General features: G+C 28.7%; 1 protein-coding gene across 2 annotated transcripts; it reads right to left on the bottom strand.

The window, feature by feature from the left end:
* Positions 1–358: 358 nt before the first annotated feature.
* LOC106452991 (transcription factor bHLH148-like) lies at positions 359–2,647 on the bottom strand. 2 transcript variants are annotated; one of them, XM_048780083.1, is made up of 2 exons: positions 1,888–2,647; positions 359–634 (listed from the first exon to the last, which is right to left on the bottom strand). In XM_048780083.1, exon 1 carries the CDS (start codon positions 2,597–2,599, stop codon positions 1,889–1,891), a length of 711 nt encoding a protein of 236 aa, XP_048636040.1. In that variant the 5' UTR covers positions 2,600–2,647; the 3' UTR covers positions 359–634; position 1,888. The 2 variants fall into 2 exon arrangements, with proteins under 2 accessions (XP_048636040.1, XP_048636039.1); XM_048780082.1 differs by having other exon boundaries at positions 359–638; positions 1,888–2,646.
* Between the last annotated feature and the right edge of the window lie 21,322 nt (positions 2,648–23,969).

Raw genomic sequence — 23,969 nt, 5'->3', positions numbered from 1 at the left:
CCCCCTACAAAACAAATTTATGTATCACAACAAATCTTGATCACATAGTTATGTGGAACATTTCACCGCGATCTTTATCTTCTTCGGGAGAAAAGACTAAACAAACACGCACTTTACCAAAAATTTATTCATGGGTCTGATTGGTGTTGGAGCTTTGTGGCTTTAGAAAGTCTCTAAAGCAGTTTTTTACCAATCAGTTTTTTTTTTAAAAAAAAATTAATCATTCAAAAGTTTCTAAAATCATTATAAGTTTCTCCTTTTTGTGTTGTTTTTTCGAAAGCCAATTTTTGTAACTTTTTTTTTGTTTTTTAATTTTTTCACTAAAAATATTTGTTTTCTTTCCATCGCAACTAATCACTTATCTAAGTTTGTAACACTTTTATTGAAATTTAAAATTGACAAATTAATCATGGAAAGCATGAGGGAGTTGTTAATCACCTAGTTTTGATATAACAGATCATAATAGTTTTCCTACAAGACAATGAGAGGAAGCTAACAAGGAAGGAAGAGGACAAGGGCATGCATGGCCACTCCCATGTGCTTCTTCATACTTTTCAAGTCACTTTCCACATTTTTAATTTCTTTTGCTTTTGTCATTTCCTTCTTCTTTGTCGCTTTGTCATACTTTAGTGGCCTTCCTATATTGCATTGTAATAAAAAAAACAAAAACAGATTCTATTACTTTATTAACTGATAAAAATTCATATCAATGATTCTCTTAGCACCAAAGATCGAATTTGTCACTCCAATAAGTTTTAGAATAATCAGTCGGAGTTAGTAGTCTACTAATGTGTGGTAACATCAACTTGGAGATAAAAGAGGGATAAAACAAAACAAACTTGTAGTGCATATGTTAAAAGAATACAAAAGAGGGAGGGGACACAATAGAAGTGACTAGATGATTTAGCGACAGATATGTCCATCTATCTCATCATTTCAACGCATCAATCATTCTCTAATGAATCATCGCATTCCACCTTAAATCAAATTATGCGTGTAACCCATCAATATCTCAATTATTTCAACGATTAAAAAACGAGCACTTACATATTATATTACCCTTCTAAGTAAAATCACTAATCTACAAAAAAAAATTATTTTTTCCCTCATCCCCAGTTTATTTGCAGTACAAATCTATTTTCTTATTAACTTTGACATAAATGCTACGTAAGACCATCTCTAATGGCTTATTCTATTTTTTACTCTAAAATAGAGTAACTTTATAATAAAGTTTAAGTTTGCTCCAATAATATTCTATTTTAAAGTAGAAAATAGAGTGATGAACAAAAGAAAAATAAATTACTCTATATTTGGAGTAAACCTATTTTTTACTCTATTATAGAGTGAAAATTAGAGTACTATTAGAATATTTTTTATTCTAAACTCTATTTTAGAGTGAAAAATAAAGTGAGATTGAAGATGCTCTAAGATGATATAGCGTGCCATGTTGGATCGGAGGAATTTAAGTACAGAGAAAGTGTTTTTGGATGAAGTACGCCGAAAGTTCCGAGTAGGTTTAGTCTAATCCTATGGTTCATATCTTATTATTATAAGGTTTAAACAATTTCCACCAACCGCAATAACGTAGATATTAATCAAATTCAAAACTAATACTAATCCACTACGGAGTGTCGGAGTTCGAATCTTAATGGCAAAGATATCGTTAATTAACTCATTTCAAATTTTACTTTAGTACTAAATTACTAATAACGAAGAAGAATCAGCAATTAGGATGAGTGGTTTACACAAATTATACTCGAACCGGATCTTCTATATACATATTATTATGTGTATTATATTTCTCAAATTTATATGAATAAGTTTTCGTGTACACACAGAGATGGCAGAATTTAAAAAGTCGAATACTGGCAAAATGACGATTTTAACCTCATCTAATAGGCGGAGGAGCTGAGTCTGAGCCGGGGGTTGAGTAGCCGGAGAGAAGCTCCACTAGAGAGTTCATGGCTCTAACTTGCATCTCCAGTGCTTGTATGTAATCGGTTGCTTCTTCTAGAATAACCGGTACTGATTCTTTTTTGCAACCCGGAACTAACCGGCCGAGAGAACGAACTTTCCGGTTAACCGTCGGTAAACTCTTCTTATTCAGTCCCACCACCGACACTCTCCGTTTCCTCCCTCTGCTGCTAGTAGCTCCCGTCGTGACCACCGTGGTCACGGCCGGTATAACCGTCTGCCTCGGCCGTTTCTGCTTCCGGAACTTCAGTTTGATCCGGTTAGCAAGAATCGCTCTGCTCCAGAGCGTCCTCCCGCGGGCGGAAACGGCGAGGGCGCGGTCCGCGGCTTCGCGGACTGCTTTCCCTCGCTTCTGAGCCGTTGGAGATGATGTCGTCGCGGAGGAGGAAGAGCTGAGGCGGACCTGTCTCAGCGCCTGGATCAGCTTGGCGGAGTAGATACGCTGTTGCTTCTCCGATCTCCATCGCGGGTGGCTGTCACCGTCTCTGGTTGGTACGGAAGCTGCGTTTCCACGAGACGAGGAGGGGGAGGAAGCAAATAAGCTCTTCTTCTTTCTAACATGATCTGTAGAACTTGAGTTTGAATTCGTCGGCGGTTGTTCGTTATCGGAGGTCAGAGACGCCATGAGTGACCAGAGTTTTGATTCTGATGATGGAAGGCAAAGGGAAGGAGATAAAGAAGTTATATAAAGGAAGTCAGATACGAAACGGCGCCGTATTTATTATTATATTCTTGTTTGTTTACAGAATAATGGAAAAGAAAAGTAATAATTAACCCACATGGTTATGGAATTATTAAAGAGATCAGTGTGACTTTAAGCAATGTTTTGGTCTACTTTGAATATTTATCCTATGTATTACTCTACTAGTATGTTTCCCGTGCTAAGCACGGGTAATCTTTCATTGTTTTTAATAAAATTGAAAATGTTATTTTTTTTCTTCATAAATAACAAAAACTTTTTTCTTTTAGTTCAACTTAAAAGCGTTGCGACCAAAAAAATATATTTATTTTACATAAATTGAAATTTGAACAATTATAAGAAAAAATTGACGATAACATGACATATTAGTATATTTATTAATGATGTATAGTAAAAGAAACATTGCATAATTTAGATACTATACTTGTTTGATCAAAATTTGAGATAGTATAATAAATTTTATGTGCAAAGTTATTTAGTTGTCGACAAAAAAAATGTAAACATATTTACTTTTGTTTTAGTCGGGCAGTTTTGGTTGGAAGAAGAAAGTCATCGTTGCGTGAAGATGGTAACATTGGTTTTTCTGCAAAACAAAACTAACATAAATTCAAAAATGCACATAATAAATTAATTAAATGCTGAGACATAAAGATAACTCATTTGCTAATAACAATAATATGAACTTGTCTCGGATACGCCACTTACCAATGTATACCGGCAAATTTATGTAGATCATCTGTAAGGTTCGCTTCATCTTTTGCAATATCATTTTGTACAGATCGTTTTCCTAACTTCAAAAACTTTATAGCTAGCCACTATTAGATTGAAGGATAGTCTTTATTAAGAAAAGAAAAGAGAAGAATAGGAAGATGATCTTTGTTAAATTCGTGGAAGAAGTAAACAGCTTGAAGTTTTTTTTTGTAAAGTTATTCATTTAAAGTTGATGTAACGGAGGAGGTGGTGGAGATCATGGCTGTACGTTGAGGCTGATACAAATAAATTTGCTTCTTTATTTTTTAGTGGGGGAAGAAATAAACTGTTTTTGTTTTTTTAACGTAAACTGTTTTGTTTTGATTGTTATTTTTCAGTAACTGTTTTATTTTTTTTTGAAATTTGTTTTAACCAGGTGGCGAAACAGGATTGGTCGAGCGACTTGCGCTTTAGTATATAAGAGATTAACAGAGATAATAGAACAAGTTATACTCAATCAATCATGACTTTCCACTCATTATCCATAATCTCAAGATAGACAGTCAGCTAAAGACATATTGTCACATAACATTTTCAACATCTTTACGAAATACTGTTGCCAAAATAAAGTAAATTCACTAGTGTATATCGGAATGGTTTCTGTTTCGTTTATACCATTATTTTACATCATGTTCGGTTTACGTGTCGCCACCTGCAACTAATCAAGATGACAAAAAGAAACATTAAATGTTAAGGAAACAAGATGGATGTAATTATCCAGAAGAGGTTAAATTGAATGCGGCTTTATAAAATTGAAATGCTACAAGGACTCTAGTGCCATGTGTGCAGGGCATCCATAATGATTGTTCCTCGTTTATGTTCTGTCTTTAGTTTCAATTTGGAGTAGTTACTTGTGAAAGGAGTTCAAAAAAGAAGAAAAATAACCTAATTTATGCGTCATAAAGGTTGTTTCTTTGGTAAAATGGAGGAGCAAAGTAGAGATTCAGATGGCATGACGACGTGTAAATCAACCATCGAGGAGATCTTTTTTTTTTGAAACACTTTAAAAAAAAAGGTGTAACACGAAAATTTCCCGGGAGATCATCCACCATCGGAGAGATCTATTTGTGACTTTTAGTAGTTGTGTAACGGACTGACTAGGCAGAAGAGAGGGGCCAATAACTCAAACTTTGGATTTTGTAATCAGTGCAATGATTTCGTAAATATTACTACAGTTATATTTAAATAGTACTTTACACCTAAAGTAAAATACCAAAACGAAATGCATATCTATATAGGGTTAGTGGCATAGCATTGCTTCTCTCTACGGCTATTTCATCTTTCTTTTCACTAATTTGACTGTAAAGATCGTTAATCAACTGGTTCATTTTATGCTTTTTGTACATATTGAAGACCCCATACGAAAATATTGAATTTTTCGGTAAATGCTTTATATAGCGAAACCTATGATTTTTAGTACTGATTTAAAATTTCTAAACACATTTTACATTTATATTAATGTATATTAAACTCTATTACATGGTACATGGACATCATTTTAATTTTTTTTGTCAATTAATTTAGTAAAACTTCATAATACTCTCTAAATTGGTGGACTAACCACTATAAAATCGATATTCTCTAGAAAAACGGAGACAACAAAGGTTCCAAACCTCTTTGACCTTCATCATATGTTAGTGAATGATGCAACTTTGCATTAAAACATAATTTTCATATTTAATGCATAGAATTTCTAAACACATTCTACATTTGTAGTAATGTATATTTAACTCTCTTTCATGGTACATGGACATCATTTTAATTTTTTATCAATTAATTTAGTAAAACTTCATAATACTCCATAAATGAGTGGACCAACCACTATAAAATCGCTATTTTCTTGAGAAACGAAGACAAGAAAAATTTCAAACCTCTTTGACCTTCATCATATGTTGGTGAATGATGCAACTATGCATTAAAATAATATTTTTATTTTTTAAAATTTTCTCAAAATCTATGGGTTAACAACCCTTACGAAAATAATGAATTTTTTTGGTTAATGCTCTATATACTGAAGCCTATGATTTTTAATGTTGTTTTTAAATTTCTAAACACATTCTACATTTGTAGTAATGTATATTAAACTCTCTTTCATGGTACATGGGCATCATTTTAATTTTTTATCAATTAATTTAGTAAAACTTCATAATACTCCCTAAATGGGTGGACCAACCACTATAAAATCGCTATTTTTTAGAGAAATTGAGACAACAAAAGTTTCAAACTTCTTTGACCTTCATCATATGTTAATGAAGGATGCAACTATGAATTAAAACAATATTTTCATATTTTTGAAATTTTCTCAAAATCTATGGGTTAACCCCTATTAAAATGTTGAATTTTTCGGTTAATGCTCTATATAATATATACTGAAGCCTATGATCTTAAGTGTTGTTTTAAAATTTCTAAACACATTCTACATTTGTATTAGTGTATATTAAACTCTCTTTCATGGTAAATTGGCATCGTTTTAATTTTTTAGTCAATTAATTTAGTAAAACTTCATAATACTCCCTAAATTGGTGGACTAACCACTATAAAATTGCTATTTTCTAAAAAAACGGAGACAACAAAAGTTCTAAACCTCTTTGACCTTCTTCATATGTTAGGGAATGATGCAACTATGCATTAAAACAATATTTTCATATTTTTGAAATTTGCTCAAAATTTATGAGTTAACCCTATTAAAATATTGATTTTTTTTGTTAATGCTCTATATAATATATACTAAAGCCTATGATCTTAAGTGTTGTTTTAAAATTTCTAAACACATTCTATAATTTTATTAGTGTATATTAAACGCTCTTTCATGGTATATTGGCATCGTTTTAATTTATTGTCAATTGATTTAGTAAAACTTCATAATACTGCCTAAGTTGGTGGACTAACCACTATAAAATAGTTATTTTCTAGAGAAATGGAGACAACAAAAGTTCTAAACCTCTTTGACCTTCATCATATGTTGGTGAAGGATGCAACTATGCATTAAAACAGTACTTTCATTTTTTTGAAATCTTCTCAAAATCTATGGGTTAACAACCCCTACGAAAATATTGAATTTTTTGGTTAATGCTCTATATACTGAAGCCTATGATTTTTAATGTTGTTTTAAAATTTCTAAACACATTCTACATTTGTAGCAATGTATATTAAACTCTCTTTCATGGTACATGAGCATCATTTTAATTTTTTTATCAATTAATTTAGTAAAACTTCATAATACTCCCTAAATGGGTGGATCAACCACTATAAAATCGCTATTTTCTAGAGAAATGGAGACAACAAAAGTTTTAAACCCCTTTGACTTTCATCATATGTTAGTGGAGGATGCAACTATGCATTAAAACAGTATTTTCATATTTTTGAAATTTTATCAAAATCTATAGGTTAACCCCTATTAAAATATTGATTTTTTTGGTTAATATTCTATGTAGTGAAGCCTATGATCTTTAGTGTTGTTTTAATATTTCTAACACATTCTACATTTGTAATAATATATATTAAACTCTCTTTCATGGTACATGGATATCGTTTTAATTTTTTGTCAATTAATTTAGCAAAACTTCATAATACTCCATAAATTGGTGGACTAGCCACTATAAAAATGCTATTTTCTAGAGAAACGGAGACAATAAAAGTTTCAAACCTCTTTGACATTCATCATATGTTGGTAAAAGATGCAACTATGCATTAAAACAATATTTTCATTTTTTTGAAATTTTCTCAAAATCTATGGGCTAACAACCCCTACGAAATATTAAATTTTTTAGGTTAATGCTTTATATACTGAAGCCTATGATTTTTAATGTTGTTTTAAAATTTCTAAATACATTCTACATTTGTAGTAATGTATATTAAACTTTCTTTTATGGTACATGAGCATCATTTTAATTTTTTTATCAATTAATTTAGTAAAACTTCATAATACTCCCTAAATGGATGGATCAACCAGTATAAAATCGTTTTTTTCTAGAGAAATGAAGACAACAAAAGTTTCAAACCTCTTTGACCTTCATCATATGTTAGTGAATGATGCAACTATGCAATAAAACAGTATTTTCATATTTTTGAAGTTTTCTCAAAATCTATGGGTTAACCCCTATTAAAATATTGAATTTTTCGGTTAATGCTCTATGTACTGAAGCCTATAATCTTTAGATTTGTTTTAATATTTCTAAACACATTCTACATTTTTAATAATGTATATTAAACTCTCTTTCATGGTACATGGACATCGTTTTATCTTTTTGTCAATTAATTTAGTAAAACGTCGTAATACTCCCTAAATTGGTGGACTAACCACTATAAAAACGCTATTTTTCTAGAGAAACGGAGACAAGAAAAGTTCCAAACCTCTTTGACATTCATCATATGTTAGTGAAGGATGCAACTATGCATTAAAACAGTATTTTCATATTTTTGAAATTTTCTCAAAATCTATGGGTTAACCCCTATTAAAATATTGAATTTTTCGGTTAATGCTCTATGTACTGAATCCTATGATCTTTAGAGTTGTTTTAATATTTTTAAACACATTATACATTAGTAGTAATATATACTAAACTCTCTTTCATGTTACATAAACATCGTTTTAATTTTTTGTTAATTAATTTAGTAAAACTTCATAATACTCACTAAATTGGTGGACTAACCACTATAAAAACGCTATTTTCTAGAGAAACGAAGACAAGAAAAGTTCCAAACCTCTTTGAACTTCATCATATGTTGGTGAAGGAAGCAACTATGCATTAAAACAGTATTTTCATTTTTTTGAAAATTTCTCAAAATCTATGTGTTTTTCGATAGATGTTCTATATATTTAAGCCTATGATTTTTTGTGTTGTTTTAAAATTTTCTAAACACGTTCTACATTTGTATTAATGTATATTAAACTCTCTTTCATGGTACATGGGCTTCATTTTAATTTTTTATCAATTAATTTAGTAAAACTTCATAATACTCCCTAAATGGGTGGAACAACCACTATAAAATCGCTATTTTTTAGAGAAATGGAGGCAACAAAAGTTCAAACTTCTTTGACCTTCATCATATGTTAGTGAATGATGCAACTATGCATTAAAACAATATTTTCATCTTTTTGAAATTTTCTCAAAATCTATGGATTAATCCCGATTAAAATATTGATTTTTTCGGTTAATGCTCTGTATACTGAAGCTTATGATCTTTAGTGTTGTTTTAAAATTTCTAAACACATTCTACATTTTTATTAGTGTATATTAAACTCTATTTCATGGTATATTGGCATCGTTTTAATTTTTTGTCAATTAATTTAGTAAAACTTCATAATACTCTTTAAATGGGTGGATCAACCACTATAAAATCGCTATTTTCTAGAGAAATGGAGATAACAAAAGTTTCAAACCTCTTTGACCTTCATCATATGTTAGTGAAAGATGCAACTATGCATTAAAACAGTATTTTTAAATTTTTGAAATTTTCTCAAAATCTATGGGTTAACTCCTATTAAAATATTGAATTTTCGGTTAATGCTCTATATACTGAAGCCTATAATCTTTAGAGTTGTTTTAATATTTCTAAACACATTCTACATTTGTAGTAATGTATAGTAAACTCTCTTTCATGGTACATGGGCTTCATTTTAATTTTTTATCAATTAATTTAGTAAAACTTCATAATACTCCATAAATGGGTGGAACAACCACTATAAAATCGCTATTTTTTAGAGAAATGGAGGCAACAAAAGTTTCATCATATGTTAGTGAATGATGCAACTATGCATTAAAACAATATTTTTATCTTTTTGAAATTTTTTCAAAATCTAAGGGTTTACCCAGATTAAAATATTGATTTTTTCGGTTAATGCTCTATATACTGAAGCCTATGATCTTTAATGTTGTTTTAAAAATTCAAAACACTTTCTACCTTTTTATTAGTGTATATTGAACTCTCTTTCATGGTACATTGGCATCGTTTTAATTTTTTGTCAAATAATATAGTAAAACTTCATAATACTCCCTAAATGGGTGGACCAACCACTATAAAATCGCTATTTTCTAGAGAAACGGAGACAACAAAATATCCAAACCTCTTTGACCTTCTTCATATGTTAGTGAAGGATGCAACTATGCATTAAAACAATATTTTTCATATTAGTGAAATTTGTTCAAAATCTATGGGTTAACCGCTACGAAAATATTGATCTTTTTGGTTAATGCTCTATATACTGAACCTATGATCTTTATTGTTGTTTTAAAATTTCTAAACACATTCTACATTTGTAGTAAGGTATATTAAACTTTCTTTCATGGTACATGGACATCGTTTTAATTTTTTATATTCCCTAAATTGGTGGACTAACAAATATAAAATCGTTATTTTCTAGAGAAACGGAGTCAACAAAAGTTTCAAACTTCTTTGACTTTCATCATATGTTAGTGAAGGATGCAACTATGCATTAAAACAATATTTTCATATTTTTGAATTTTTTTCAAAATCTATGGGTTAACCCCTATTAAAATATTAACTTTTTCGGTTAATGCTCTATGTACTGAAGCCTATGATCTTTAGTGTTGTTTTAATATTTATAAACACATTCTACATTTGTAGTAATATATATTAAACTCTCTTTCATGGTACATGGACATCGTTTTAATATTTTGTCAATTAATTTAGTAAAACTTCATAATACTCCCTAAATTGGTGGACTAACCGCTATAAAAACGCCATTTCTAGAGAAATGGAGACAACAAAAGTTTCAAACCTTTTTGACCTTCATTATATGTTAGTAAATGATGCAACTATGCATGAAAACAGTATTTTCATATTTTTGAAATTTTTCTCAAAATCTATGGGTTAACCCTATAAAAATATTGAATTTTTCGGTTAATGCTCTATGTACTGAAGCTTATGATCTTTAGTGTTGTTTTAATATTTCTAAACACATTGTACATTTGTAGTAATGTATATTAAACTCTCTTTCACGGTACATGGACATCGTTTTAATTTTTTGTCAATTAGTTTAGTAAAACTTCATAATACTCCCTAAATTGGTGGACTAACCACTATTAAAACGTTATTTTCTAGGGAAGCGGAGACAAGAAAAGTTCCAAACCTCTTTGACCTTCATCTTATGTTGGTGAAAGATGCAACTATGCATTAAAACAAAATTTTCATTTTTTTGAAATTTTCTCTAAATCTATGTGTTTTTCAATAGATGTTCTATATACTTAAGCCTGTGATCTTCTGTGTTGTTTTAAAATTTCTAAACACATTCTACATTTGTATTAATTTATATTATACTCTCTTTCACGGTACATGGGCATTGTTTTAATTTTTTTTATCAATTAATTTAGTAAAACTTCATAATACTCCCTAAATGGGTGGATCAACCACTATAAAATCGCTATTTTCTAAAGAAATGGAGACAACAAAAGTTTCAAACCTCTTTGACATTCATCATATGTTAGTGAAGGATGCAACTATGCATTAAAACAGTATTTTCATATTTTTTAAATTTTCTCAAAATCTATGGGTTAACCCTATTAAAATATTGAATTTTTCAGTTAATGCTCTATATACTGAAGCTTATGATCTTTAGTGTTGTTTTAATATTTCTAAACACATTCTACAATTTTATTAAATTTATATTAAACTCTCTTTCATGGTGCATGGGCATCATTTTCATTTGTTTGTCAATTAATTTAGTAAAACTTCATAATATTCCCTAAATTGGTAGACTAACCAATATAAAATAGCTATTTTCTACAAAAACGGAGACAACAAAAGTTCCAAACATATTTGGCCTTCATCATATGTTAGTGAAGGATGCAACTATGCACTAAAACAGTATTTTTATATTTTTGAAATTTTCTCAAAATCTATGGGTTAACCCCTACGAAAATATTGAATTTTTCGGTTAATGCTCTATATACTGAAACCTATGATCTTTATTGTTGTTTTAAAATTTCTAAACACATTCTACATTTGTAGTAAGGTATATTAAACTCTCTTTCATGGTACATGGACATCATTTTAATTTTTTATACTCCCTAAATTGGGGGACTAACAACTATAAAATCACTATTTTCTAGAGAAACGGAGACAACAAAAGTTTCAAACTTCTTTGACCTTAATCATATGTTAGTGAAGGATGCAACTATGCATGAAAACAGTATTTTCATATTTTTGAAATTTTCTCAAAATCTATGGGTTAACCCCTTTTAAAATATTGAATTTTTCGGTTAATGCTCTACATACTGAAGCCTATGATCTCTAGTGTTGTTTTAATATTTCTATACACATTCTACATTTGTAGTAATATATATTAAACTCTCTTTCATGGTACATGGGCATCATTTTAATTTTTTATCAATTAATTTAGTAAAACTTCATAATAATCCATAAATGGTGGATCAACCACTATAAAATCGCTATTTTCTATAGAAATAGAGACAACAAATGTTTCAAACCTCTTTGACCTTCATCATATGTTAGTGAAGGATGCAACTATGCATTAAAACAGTATTTTCATATTTTTGAAATTTTCTCAAAATCTATTGGTTAACCCCTATTAAAATATTGAATTTTTCGGTTAATGCTCTATGTACTGAAGCTTATGATCTTTTGTGTTGTTTTAATATTTCTAAACACATTCTACATTTGTAGTAATGTGTATTAAACTCTCTTTCATGGTACATGGATATCGTTTTAATTTTTTGTCACTTAATTTAGTAAAACTTCGTAATACTCCCTAAATTGGTGGACTAACCACTATAAAAACGCTATTTTCTAGAGAAGCGGAGACAAGAAAAGTTTCAAACCTCTTTGACCTTCATCATATGTTGGTGAAAGATGCCACTATGCATTAAAACAAAAAATTTATTTTTTTGAAATTTTCTCTAAATCTATGTGTTTTTCAGTAGATGTTCTATATACTTAAGCCTGTGATCTTTTGTGTTGTTTTAAAATTTCTAAACACATTCTACATTTGTATTAATGTATATTAAACACTCTTTCACGGTACATGGGCATTGTCTTAATTTTTTTATCAATTAATTTAGTAAAACTTCATAATACTCCCTAAATAGATGGATCAACCACTATAAAATCGCTATTTTCTAGAGAAATGGAGACAACAAAAGTTTCAAACCTCTTTGACCTTCATCATATGTTAGTGAAGGATGCAACTATGCATTAAAACAGTTTTTTCATATTTTTGAAATTTTCTCAAAATCTATGGGTTAACTCCTATTAAAATATTGAATTTTTCGGTTAATGCTCTATATACTGAAGTCTATGATCTTTAGTGTTGTTTTAAAATTTCTAAACACATTCTACGTTTGTATTAGTGTATATTAAACTCTCTTTCATGGTACATGGGCATCATTTTCAATTTTTGTCAATTAATTTAGTAAAACTTCATAATATTCCCTAAATTGGTCGACTAACCGCTATAAAAACGCCATTTCTAGAGAAATGGAGACAACAAAAGTTTCAAACCTTTCCGACCTTCATTATATGTTAGTGAAGGATGCAACTATGCATTAAAACAGTATTTTCATATTTTTGAAATTTTTCTCAAAATCTATGGGTTAACCCCTACGAAAATATTGAATTTTTCGGCTAATGCTCTATATACTGAAACTTATGATCTTTATTGTTGTTTTAAAATTTCTAAACACATTCTACATTTGTAGTAAGGTATATTAAACTCTCTTTCATGGTACATGGACATCGTTTTAATTTTTTATACTCCCTAAATTGGTGGACTAACCACTATTAAAACGTTATTTTCTAGAGAAGCGGAGACAAGAAAAGTTCCAAACCTCTTTGACCTTCATCTTATGTTGGTGAAAGATGCAACTATGCATTAAAACAAAATTTTCATTTTTTTGAAATTTTCTCTAAATCTATGTGTTTTTCGATAGATGTTCTATATACTTAAGCCTGTGATCTTCTGTGTTGTTTTAAAATTTCTAAACACATTCTACATTTGTATTAATTTATATTATACTCTCTTTCACGGTACATGGGCATTGTTTTAATTTTTTATCAATTAATTTAGTAAAACTTCATAATACTCCCTAAATGGGTGGATCAACCACTCTAAAATCGCTATTTTCAAAAGAAATGGAGACAACAAAAGTTTCAAACCTCTTTGACATTCATCATATGTTAGTGAAGGATGCAACTATGCATTAAAACAGTATTTTCATATTTTTTAAATTTTCTCAAAATCTATGGGTTAACCCCTATTAAAATATTGAATTTTTCGGTTAATGCTCTATATACTGAAGCCTATGATCTTTAGTGTTGTTTTAATATTTCTAAACACATTCTACATTTGTATTAAATTTATATTAAACTCTCTTTCATGGTGCATGGGCATAATTTTCATTTTTTGTCAATTAATTTAGTAAAACTTCATAATATTCCCTAAATTGGTAGACTAACCAATATAAAATAGCTATTTTCTACAAAAACGGAGACAACAAAAGTTCCAAACATATTTGGCCTTCATCATATGTTAGTGAAGGATGCAACTATGCATTAAAACAGTATTTTCATATTTTTGAAATTTTCTCAAAATCTATGGGTTAACCCCTACGAAAATATTGCATTTTTCGGTTAATGCTCTATATACTGAAACCTATGATCTTTATTGTTGTTTTAAAATTTCTAAACACATTCTACATTTGTAGTAAGGTATATTAAACTCTCTTTCATGGTAGATGGACATCGGTTTAATTTTTTATACTCCCTAAATTGGTGGACTAACAACTATAAATTCGCTATTTTCTAGAGAAACGGAGACAACAAAAGTTCCAAACTTCTTTGACCTTCATCATATGTTAGTGAAAGATGCAACTATGCATTAAATCAGTATTTTCATATTTTTGAAATTTTCTCAAAATCTCTGGGTTAACCCCTAATAAAATATTGAATTTTTCGGTTAATGCTCTATATATTTCAAAACACATTCTACATTTGTAGTAATATATATTAAACTCTCTTTCATGGTACATGGACATCGTTTAAATTTTTGTCAATTAATTTAGTAAAACTTGATAATACTCCCTAAATTGGTGGACTAACCACTATAAAAACGCTATTTTCTAGAGAAACGAAGACAAGAAAAGTTCCAAACCTCTTTGACATTCATCATATGTTGGTGAAGGATGCAACTATGCATTACAACAATATTTTCATTTTTTTGAAATTTTCTCAAAATGTATGGGTTAACAACCTCTACGAAAATATTGAATTTTTTTTGGTTAATGCTCTATATACTGAAGCCTATGATTTTTAATGTTGTTTTAAAATTTCTTAACACACTCTACATTTGTAGTAATGTATATTAAACTATCTTTCATGGTACATGAGCATCATTTTAATTTTTTTATCAATTAATTTAGTAAAACTTCATAATACTCCCTAAATGGGTGGATCAACCACTATAAAATCGTTATTTTCTAGAGAAATGGAGACAACAAAAGTTTCAAACATCTTTGACCTTCATCATATGTTAGTGAAGGATGCAACTATGCATTAAAACTGTATTTTCAGATTTTTGAAATTTACTTAAAATCTATGGGTTAACCCCTATTAAAATTTTGAATTTTTTGGTTAATGCTCTATGCACTGAAGCTTATGATCTTTAGTTTTGTTTTAATATTTCTAAACACATTCTACATTTGTAGTAATATATATTAAACTTTCTTTCATGGTACATGGGCATCATTTTCAATTTTTTGTCAATTAATTTAGTAAAACTTCATAATATTCCCTAAATTGGTGGACTAACCAATATAAAATAGCTATTTTATACAAAAACGGAGACAACAAATGTTCCAAACATCTTTGACATTCATCATATGTTAGTGAAGGATGCAACTATGCATTAAAACAGTATTTTCATATTTTTGAAATTTTCTCAAAATCTATGGTTAATCCCTATTAGAATATTGAATTTTTCGGTTAATGCTATATGTACTGAAGCTTATGATCTTTAGTGTTGTTTTAATCTTTCTAAACACATTCTACATTTGTAGTAATGTATATTAAACTCTTTTTCATGGTACATGGACATCGTTTTAATTTTTTGTCACTTAATTTAGTAAAACTTTGAAATACTCACTAAATTGGTGGACTAACCACTATAAAAACGCTATTTTCTAGAGAAGCAGAGACAAGAAAAGTTTCAAACCTCTTTGACCTTCATCATATGTTGGTGAAGGATGCAACTATGCATTAAAACAAATTTTTTATTTTTTTGAAGTTTTCTCTAAATCTAAGTGTTTTTCAGTAGATATATATACTTAAGCCTGTGATCTTCTGTGTTGTTTTAAAATTTCTAAACACATTCTACATTTGTATTAATGTATATTAAACTCTCTTTCACGGTACATGGGCATTGTTTTAATTTTTTTTATCAATTAATTTAGTAAAACTTCATAGTACTCCCTAAATAGATGGATCAACCACTATAAAATCCCTATTTTCTAGAGAAATGGAGACAACAAAAGTTTCAAACCTCTTTGACCTTCATCATATATTAGTGAAGGATGCAACTATGCATTAAAACAGTATTTTCATATTTTTGAAATTTTCTCAAAATCTATGGGTTAACCCCTATTAAAATATTTAATTTTTCGGTTAATGCTCTATATACTGAAGCCTATGATCTTTAGTGTTGTTTTAAAATGTCTAAACACATTCTACATTTTTATTAGTGTATATTAAACTCTCTTTCATGGTACATGGGCATCATTTTCATTTTTTTGTCAATTAATTTAGTAAAACTTCATAATATTCCCTAAATTGGTGTACTAAACACTATAAAATAGCTATTTTCTAGAAAAAATGGAAACAACAAAAATTCCAAACATCTTTGACCTTCATCATATCTTAGTGACGGATGCAACTATGCATTAAAACAGTATTTTCATATTTTTGAAATTTTCTCAAAATCTATGGGTTAACCCCTACGAAAATATTGAATTTTTCGGCTAATGCTCTATATACTGAAACCTATGATCTTTATTGTTGTTTTAAAATTTCTAAACACATTCTAAATTTGTAGTAAGGTATATTAAACTCTCCTTCATGGTACATGGACATCGTTTAAATTTTTTATACTTCCTAAATTGGTGGACTAACAACTATAAAATCGTTATTTTCTAGAGAAACGGAGACAACAAAAGTTTCAAACTTCTTTGACCTTAATCATATGTTAGTGAAGGATGCAACTATGCCATAAAACAGTATTTTCATATTTTTGAAATTTTCTCAAAATCTATGGGTTAACCCCTATTAAAATATTGAATTTTTCGGTTAATGCTCTATATACTGAAGCCTATGATCTTTAGTGTTGTTTTAAAATGTCTAAACACATTCTACATTTGTATTAGTGTATATTAAACTCTCTTTCATGGTACATGGGCATCATTTTCATTTTTTTGTCAATTAATTAAGTAAAACTTCATAATATTCCCTAAATTGGTGAACTAACCACTATAAAATAGCTACTTTCTAGAAAAACGGAAACAACAAAAATTCCAAACATCTTTGACCTTCATCATATCTTAGTGAAGGATGCAACTATGCATTAAAACAGTATTTTCATTTTTTTGAAATTTTCTCAAAATCTATGGGTTAACCCCTACGAAAATATTGAATTTTTCGGATAAAGCTCTATATACTGAAACCTATGATCTTTATTGTTGTTTTAAAATTTCTAAACACATTGTACATTTGTAGTAAGGTATATTAAACTCTCTTTCATGGTACATGGACATCGTTTTAATTTTTTATACTCCCTAAATTGGTGGACTAATAACTATAAAATCGTTATTTTCTAGAGAAACGGAGACAACAAAAGTTTCAAACTTCTTTGACCTTAATCATATGTTAGTGAAGGATGCAACTATGCAATAAAACAGTATTTTCATATTTTTGAAATTTTCTCAAAATTTATGGGTTAACCCCTATTAAAATATTGAATTTTTCGGTTAATGCTCTATATACTGAAGCCTATGATCTCTAGTGTTGTTTTAAAATTTCTAAACACATTCTACATTTGTATGAGTGTATATTAAACTCTCTTTCATGGTACATGGGCATCATTTTCTTTTTTTTTGTCAATTAATTTAGTAAAACTTCATAATATTCATTAAATTGGTGTACTAAACACTATAAAATAGCTATTTTCTAGAGAAACGGAGACAACAAAAGTTTCAAACTTCTTTGACCTTAATCATATGTTAGTGAAGGATGCAACTATGCCATAAAACAGTATTTTCATATTTTTGAAATTTTCTCAAAATCTATGGGTTAACCCCTATTAAAATATTGAATTTTTCGGTTAATGCTCTATATACTGAAGCCTATGATCTTTAGTGTTGTTTTAAAATGTCTAAACACATTCTACATTTGTATTAGTGTATATTAAACTCTCTTTCATGGTACATGGGCATCATTTTCATTTTTTTGTCAATTAATTTAGTAAAACTTCATAATATTCCCTAAATTGGTGTACTAACCACTATAAAATAGCTATTTTCTAGAAAAACGGAAACAACAAAAATTCCAAACATCTTTGACCTTCATCATATCTTAGTGAAGGATGCAACTATGCATTAAAACAGTATTTTCATTTTTTTGAAATTTTCTCAAAATCTATGGGTTAACCCCTACGAAAATATTGAATTTTTCGGATAAAGCTCTATATACTGAAACCTATGATCTTTATTGTTGTTTTAAAATTTCTAAACACATTATACATTTGTAGTAAGGTATATTAAACTCTCTTTCATGGTACATGGACATCGTTTTAATTTTTTATACTCCCTAAATTGGTGGACTAACAACTATAAAATCGTTATTTTCTAGAGAAACGGAGATAACAAAAGTTTCAAACTTCTTTGACCTTAATCATATGTTAGAGAAGGATGCAACTATGCAATAAAACAGTATTTTCATATTTTTGAAATTTTCTCAAAATTTATGGGTTAACCCCTATTAAAATATTGAATTTTTCGGTTAATGCTCTATATATTGAAGCCTATGATCTCTAGTGTTGTTTTAAAAATATCTGAACACATTCTACATTTGTATTAGTGTATATTAAACTCTCTTTCATGGTACATGGGCATCATTTTCTTTTTTTTTGTCAATTAATTTAGTAAAAGTTCGAAATATTCCTTAAATTGGTGTACTAAACACTATAAAATAGCTATTTTCTAGAAAAACGGAAACAACAAAAATTCCAAACATCTTTGACCTTCATCATATGTTAGTGAAGGATGCAACTATGCATTAAAACAGTATTTTCATATTTTTGAAATTTTTCAAAATCTATGGGTTAACCCCTACGAAAATATTGAATTTTTCGGCTAATGCTCTATATACTGAAACTTATGATCTTTATTGTTGTTTTAAAATTTCTAAACACATTCTACATTTGTAGTAAGGTATATTAAACTCTCTTTCATGGTACATGGACATCTTTTTAATTTTTTATACTCGCTAAATTGGTGGACTAACAATTATAAAATCGCTATTTTCTAGAGAAACGGAGACAACAAAAGTTTCAAACTTCTTTGACCTTAATCATATGTTAGTGAAGGATGCAACTATGCAATAAAACAGTATTTTCATATTTTTGAAATTTTTTCAAAATCTATGGGTTAACCTCTATTAAAATATTGAATTTTTCGGTTAATGCTCTGTATACTGAAGCCTATGATCTTTAGTGTTGTTTTAATATTTCTAAACACATTCTACATTTGTAGTAATATATATTAAACTCTCTTTCATGGAACATGGGCATCATTTTAATTTTTTATCAATTAATTTAGTAAAACTTCATAATACTCCCTAAATGGTGGATCAACCACTATAATCGCTATTTTCTATAGAAATAGAGACAACAAATGTTTCAAACCTCTTTGACATTCATCATATGTTAGTGAAGGATGCAACTATGCATTAAAACAGTATTTTCATATTTTTGAAATTTTCTCAAAATCTATGGGTTAACCCCTATTAAAATATTGAATTTTTCGGTTAATGCTCTATATACTGAAGCCTATGATCTTTAGTGTTGTTTTAATATTTCTAAACACATTCTACATTTGTATTAAATTTATATTAAACTCTCTTTCATGGTACATGGGCATCATTTTTATTTTTTTGTCAATTAATTTAGTAAAACTTCATAATATTCCCTAAATTGGTAGACTAACCAACATAAAATAGCTATTTTCTACAAAAACGGAGACGCCAAAAGTTCCAAACATATTTGTCCTTCATCATATGTTAGTGAATGATGCAACTATGCATTAAAACAGTATTTTCATATTTTTGAAATTTTCTCAAAATCTATGGGTTAACCCCTACGAAAATTTTGAATTTTTCGGTTAATGCTCTATATACTGAAACCTATGATCTTTATTGTTGTCTTAAAATTTTTAAACTCATTCTACATTTGTAGTAAGGTATATTAAACTATCTTTCATGGTAGATGGACATCGGTTTAATTTTTTATACTCCCTAAATTGGTGGACTAACAACTATAAAATCGCTATTTTCTAGAGAAACAGAGACAACAAAAGTTCCAAACTTCTTTGACCATCATCATATGTTAGTGAAAGATGCAACTATGCATTAAATCAGTATTTTCATATTTTTGAAATTTTCTCAAAATTTCTGGGTTAACCCCTATTAAAATATTGAATTTTTCGGTTAATGCTCTATATACTGAAGCCTATGATCTTCAGTGTTGTTTTAATATTTCTAAACACATTCTACATTTGTAGTAATATTTCATGGTACATGGACATCGTTTAAATTTTTTGTCAATTAATTTAGTAAAACTTGATAATACTCCCTAAATTAGTGGACTAACCACTATAAAAACGCTATTTTCTAGAGAAACGAAGACAAGAAAAGTTCCAAACCTCTTTGACATTCATCATATGTTTATGAAGGATGAAACTATGCATTACAACAATATTTTCATTTTTTTGAAATTTTCTCAAAATGTATGGGTTAACAACCTCTACGAAAATATTGAATTTGTTTTGGTTAATGCTCTATATACTGAAGCCTATGATTTTTAATGTTGTTTTAAAATTTGTAAACACATTCTACATTTGTAGTAATGTATATTAAACTCTCTTTCATGGTACATGAGCATCATTTTAATTTTTAATCAATTAATTTAGTAAAACTTCATAATACTCCCTAAATGGGTGGATCAACCACTATAAAATCGTTATTTTCTAAAGAAATGGAGACAACAAAAGTTTCAAACATCTTTGACCTTCATCATATGTTAGTGAAGGATGCAACTATGCATTAAAACTGTATTTTCAGAATTTTGAAATTTACTCAAAATCTATGGGTTAACCCCTATTAAAATATTGAATTTTTCGGTTAATGTTCTATGTACTGAAGCTTATGATCTTTAGTGTTGTTTTAATATTTCTAAACACATTCTACATTTGTAGTAATATAAATTAAACTCTCTTTCATGGTACATGGGCATCATTTTCATTTTTTTGTCAATTAATTTAGTAAAACTTCATAATATTCCCTAAATTGGTGGACTAACCAATATAAAATAGCTATTTTATACAAAACGGAGACAACAAAAGTTCCAAACATCTTTGACCTTCATCATATGTTAGTGAAGAATGCAACTATGCATTAAAACAGTATTTTCATATTTTTGAAATTTTCTCAAAATCTATGGGTTAACCCCTATTAGAATATTGAATTTTTCGGTTAATGCTCTATGTAGTGAACCTTATGATCTTTAGTGTTGTTTTAATATTTTTAAACACATTCTACATTTGTAGTAATGTATATTAAACTCTCTTTCATGGTATATGGACATCGTTTTAATTTTTTGTCACTTAATTTAGTAAAAGTTCGAAATACTCCCTAAATTGGTGGACTAACCACTATAAAAACGCTATTTTCTAGAGAAGCGGAGACAAGAAAAGTTTCAAACCTCTTTGACCTTCATCAAATGTTGGTGAAGGATGCAAATATGCATTAAAACAAAATTTTATTTTTTTGAAATTTTCCCTAAATCTAAGTGTTTTTCAGTAGATGTTCTATATACTTAAGCCTGTGATCTTCTGTGTTGTTTTAAAATTTCTAAACACATTCTACATTTGTATTAATGTATATTAAACTCTCTTTCACGGTACATGGGCATTGTTTTAATTTTTTATCAATTAATTTTGTAAGACTTCATAATACTCCATAAATGGATGGATCAACCACTATAAAATCGCTATTTTCTAGAGAAATAGAGACAACAAAAGTTTCAAACCTCTTTGACCTTCATCATATGTTAGTGAAGGATGCAACTATGCATTAAAACAGTATTTTCATATTTTTGAAATTTTCTCAAAATCTATGAGTTAACCCCTATTAAAATATTGAATTTTTCGGTTAATGCTCTATATACTAAAAGCCTATGATCTTTAGTATTGTTTTAAAATATATAAACACATTCTACATTTGTATTAGTGTATATTAAACTCTCTTTCATGGTACATGGGCATCATTTTCATTTTTTTGTCAATTAATTTAGTAAAACTTCATAATAATCCCTAAATTGGTGTACTAACCACTATAAAATAGCTATTTTCTAGAAAAACGGAAACAACAAAAATTCCAAACATCTTTGACCTTCATCATATGTTAGTGAAGGATGCAACAATGCATTAAAACAGTATTTTCATATTTTTGAAATTTTCTCAAAATCTATGGGTTAACCCCTACGAAAATATTGAATATTTCGGCTAATGCTCTATATACTGAAACCTATGATCTTTATTGTTGTTTTAAAATTTCTAAACACATTCTACATTTGTAGTAAGGTATATTAAACTCTCTTTCATGGTACATGGACATCGTTTTAATTTTTTATACTCCCTAAATTGGTGAACTAACACCTATAAAATCGCTATTTTCTAGAAAAACGGAGACAACAAAAGTTTCAAACTTCGTTGACCTTAATCATATGTTAGTGAAGGATGCAACTATGCAATAAAACAGTATTTTCATATTTTTGAAATTTTGTCAAAATCTATGGGTTAACCCCTATTAAAATATTGAATTTTTCGGTTAATGCTCTATATACTGAAGCCTATGATCTTTAGTGTTGTTTTAATATTTCTAAACACATTCTACATTTGTAGTAATATATATTAAACTCTCTTTCATGGTACATGGGCATCATTTTAATTTTTTATCAATTAATTTAGTAAAACTTCATAATAATCCCTAAATGGTGGATCAACCACTAAAAAATCGCTATTTTCTATAGAAATAGAGACAACAAATGTTTCAAACCTCTTTGACCTTCATCATAAGTTAGTGAAGGATGCAACTATTCATTAAAACAGTATTTTCATATTTTTGAAATTTTCTCAAAATCTATGGGTTAACCTCTATTAAAATATTGAATTTTTCAGTTAATGCTCTATGTACTGAAGCTTATGATCTTTAGTGTTGTTTTAATATTTCTAAACACATTCTACATTTGTAGTAATGTGTATTAAACTCTCTTTCATGGTACATGGACATCGTTTTAATTTTTTGTCACTTAATTTAGTAAAACTTCGTAATACTCCCTAAATTGGTGGACTAACCACTATAAAAACGCTACTTTCTAGAGAAGCGGAGACAAGAAAAGTTTCAAACCTCTTTGACCTTCATCATATGTTGGTGAAGGATGCAACTATGTATTAAAAAAAAAAATTTATTTTTTTGAAATTTTCTCTAAATCTATGTGTTTTTCAGTAGATGTTCTATATACTTAAGCCTGTGATCTTCTGTGTTGTTTTAAAATTTCTAAACACATTCTACATTTGTATTAATGTATATTAAACTCTCTTTCACGGTACATGGGCGGCATTGTTTTAATTTTTTTATCAATTAATTTAGTAAAACTTCATAGTACTCCCTAAATAGATGGATCAACCACTATAAAATCGCTATTTTCTAGAGATATGGAGACAACAAAAGTTTCAAACCTCTTTGACCTTCATCATATGTTAGTGAAGGATGCAAGTATGCATTAAAACAGTATTTTTATATTTTTGAATTTTTCTCAAAATCTATGGATTAACCCCCTATTAAAATATTGAATTTTTCGGTTAATGCTCTACATACTGAAGCCTATGATCTTTAGTGTTGTTTTAAAATTTGTAAACACATTCTACGTTTGTATTAGTGTATATTAAACTCTCTTTCATGGTACATGGGCATCATTTTCATTTTTTTGTCAATTAATTTAGTAAAACTTCATAATATTCCCTAAATTGGTCGACTAACCGCTATAAAAACGCCATTTCTAGAGAAATGGAGACAACAAAAGTTTCAAACCTTTTTGACCTTCATTATATGTTAGTGAAGGATGCAACTATGCATTAAAACAGTATTTTCACATTTTTGAAATTTTTCTCAAAATCAATGGGTTAACCCCTATAAAAATATTGAATTTTTCGGTTAATGCTCTATGTACTGAAGCTTATGATCTTTA

Source organism: Brassica napus, chromosome A5 (assembly GCF_020379485.1).
Source record: "Brassica napus cultivar Da-Ae chromosome A5, Da-Ae, whole genome shotgun sequence".
Taxonomy (NCBI): domain Eukaryota; kingdom Viridiplantae; phylum Streptophyta; class Magnoliopsida; order Brassicales; family Brassicaceae; genus Brassica; species Brassica napus.
This window is presented reverse-complemented; position numbering and strand designations above follow the sequence as displayed.

Bases quoted from the DNA above. Each gene is read 5' to 3' on its own strand.
- LOC106452991 (XM_048780083.1), bottom strand. From the start codon at position 2,599: ATGGCGTCTCTGACCTCCGATAACGAACAACCGCCGACGAATTCAAAC.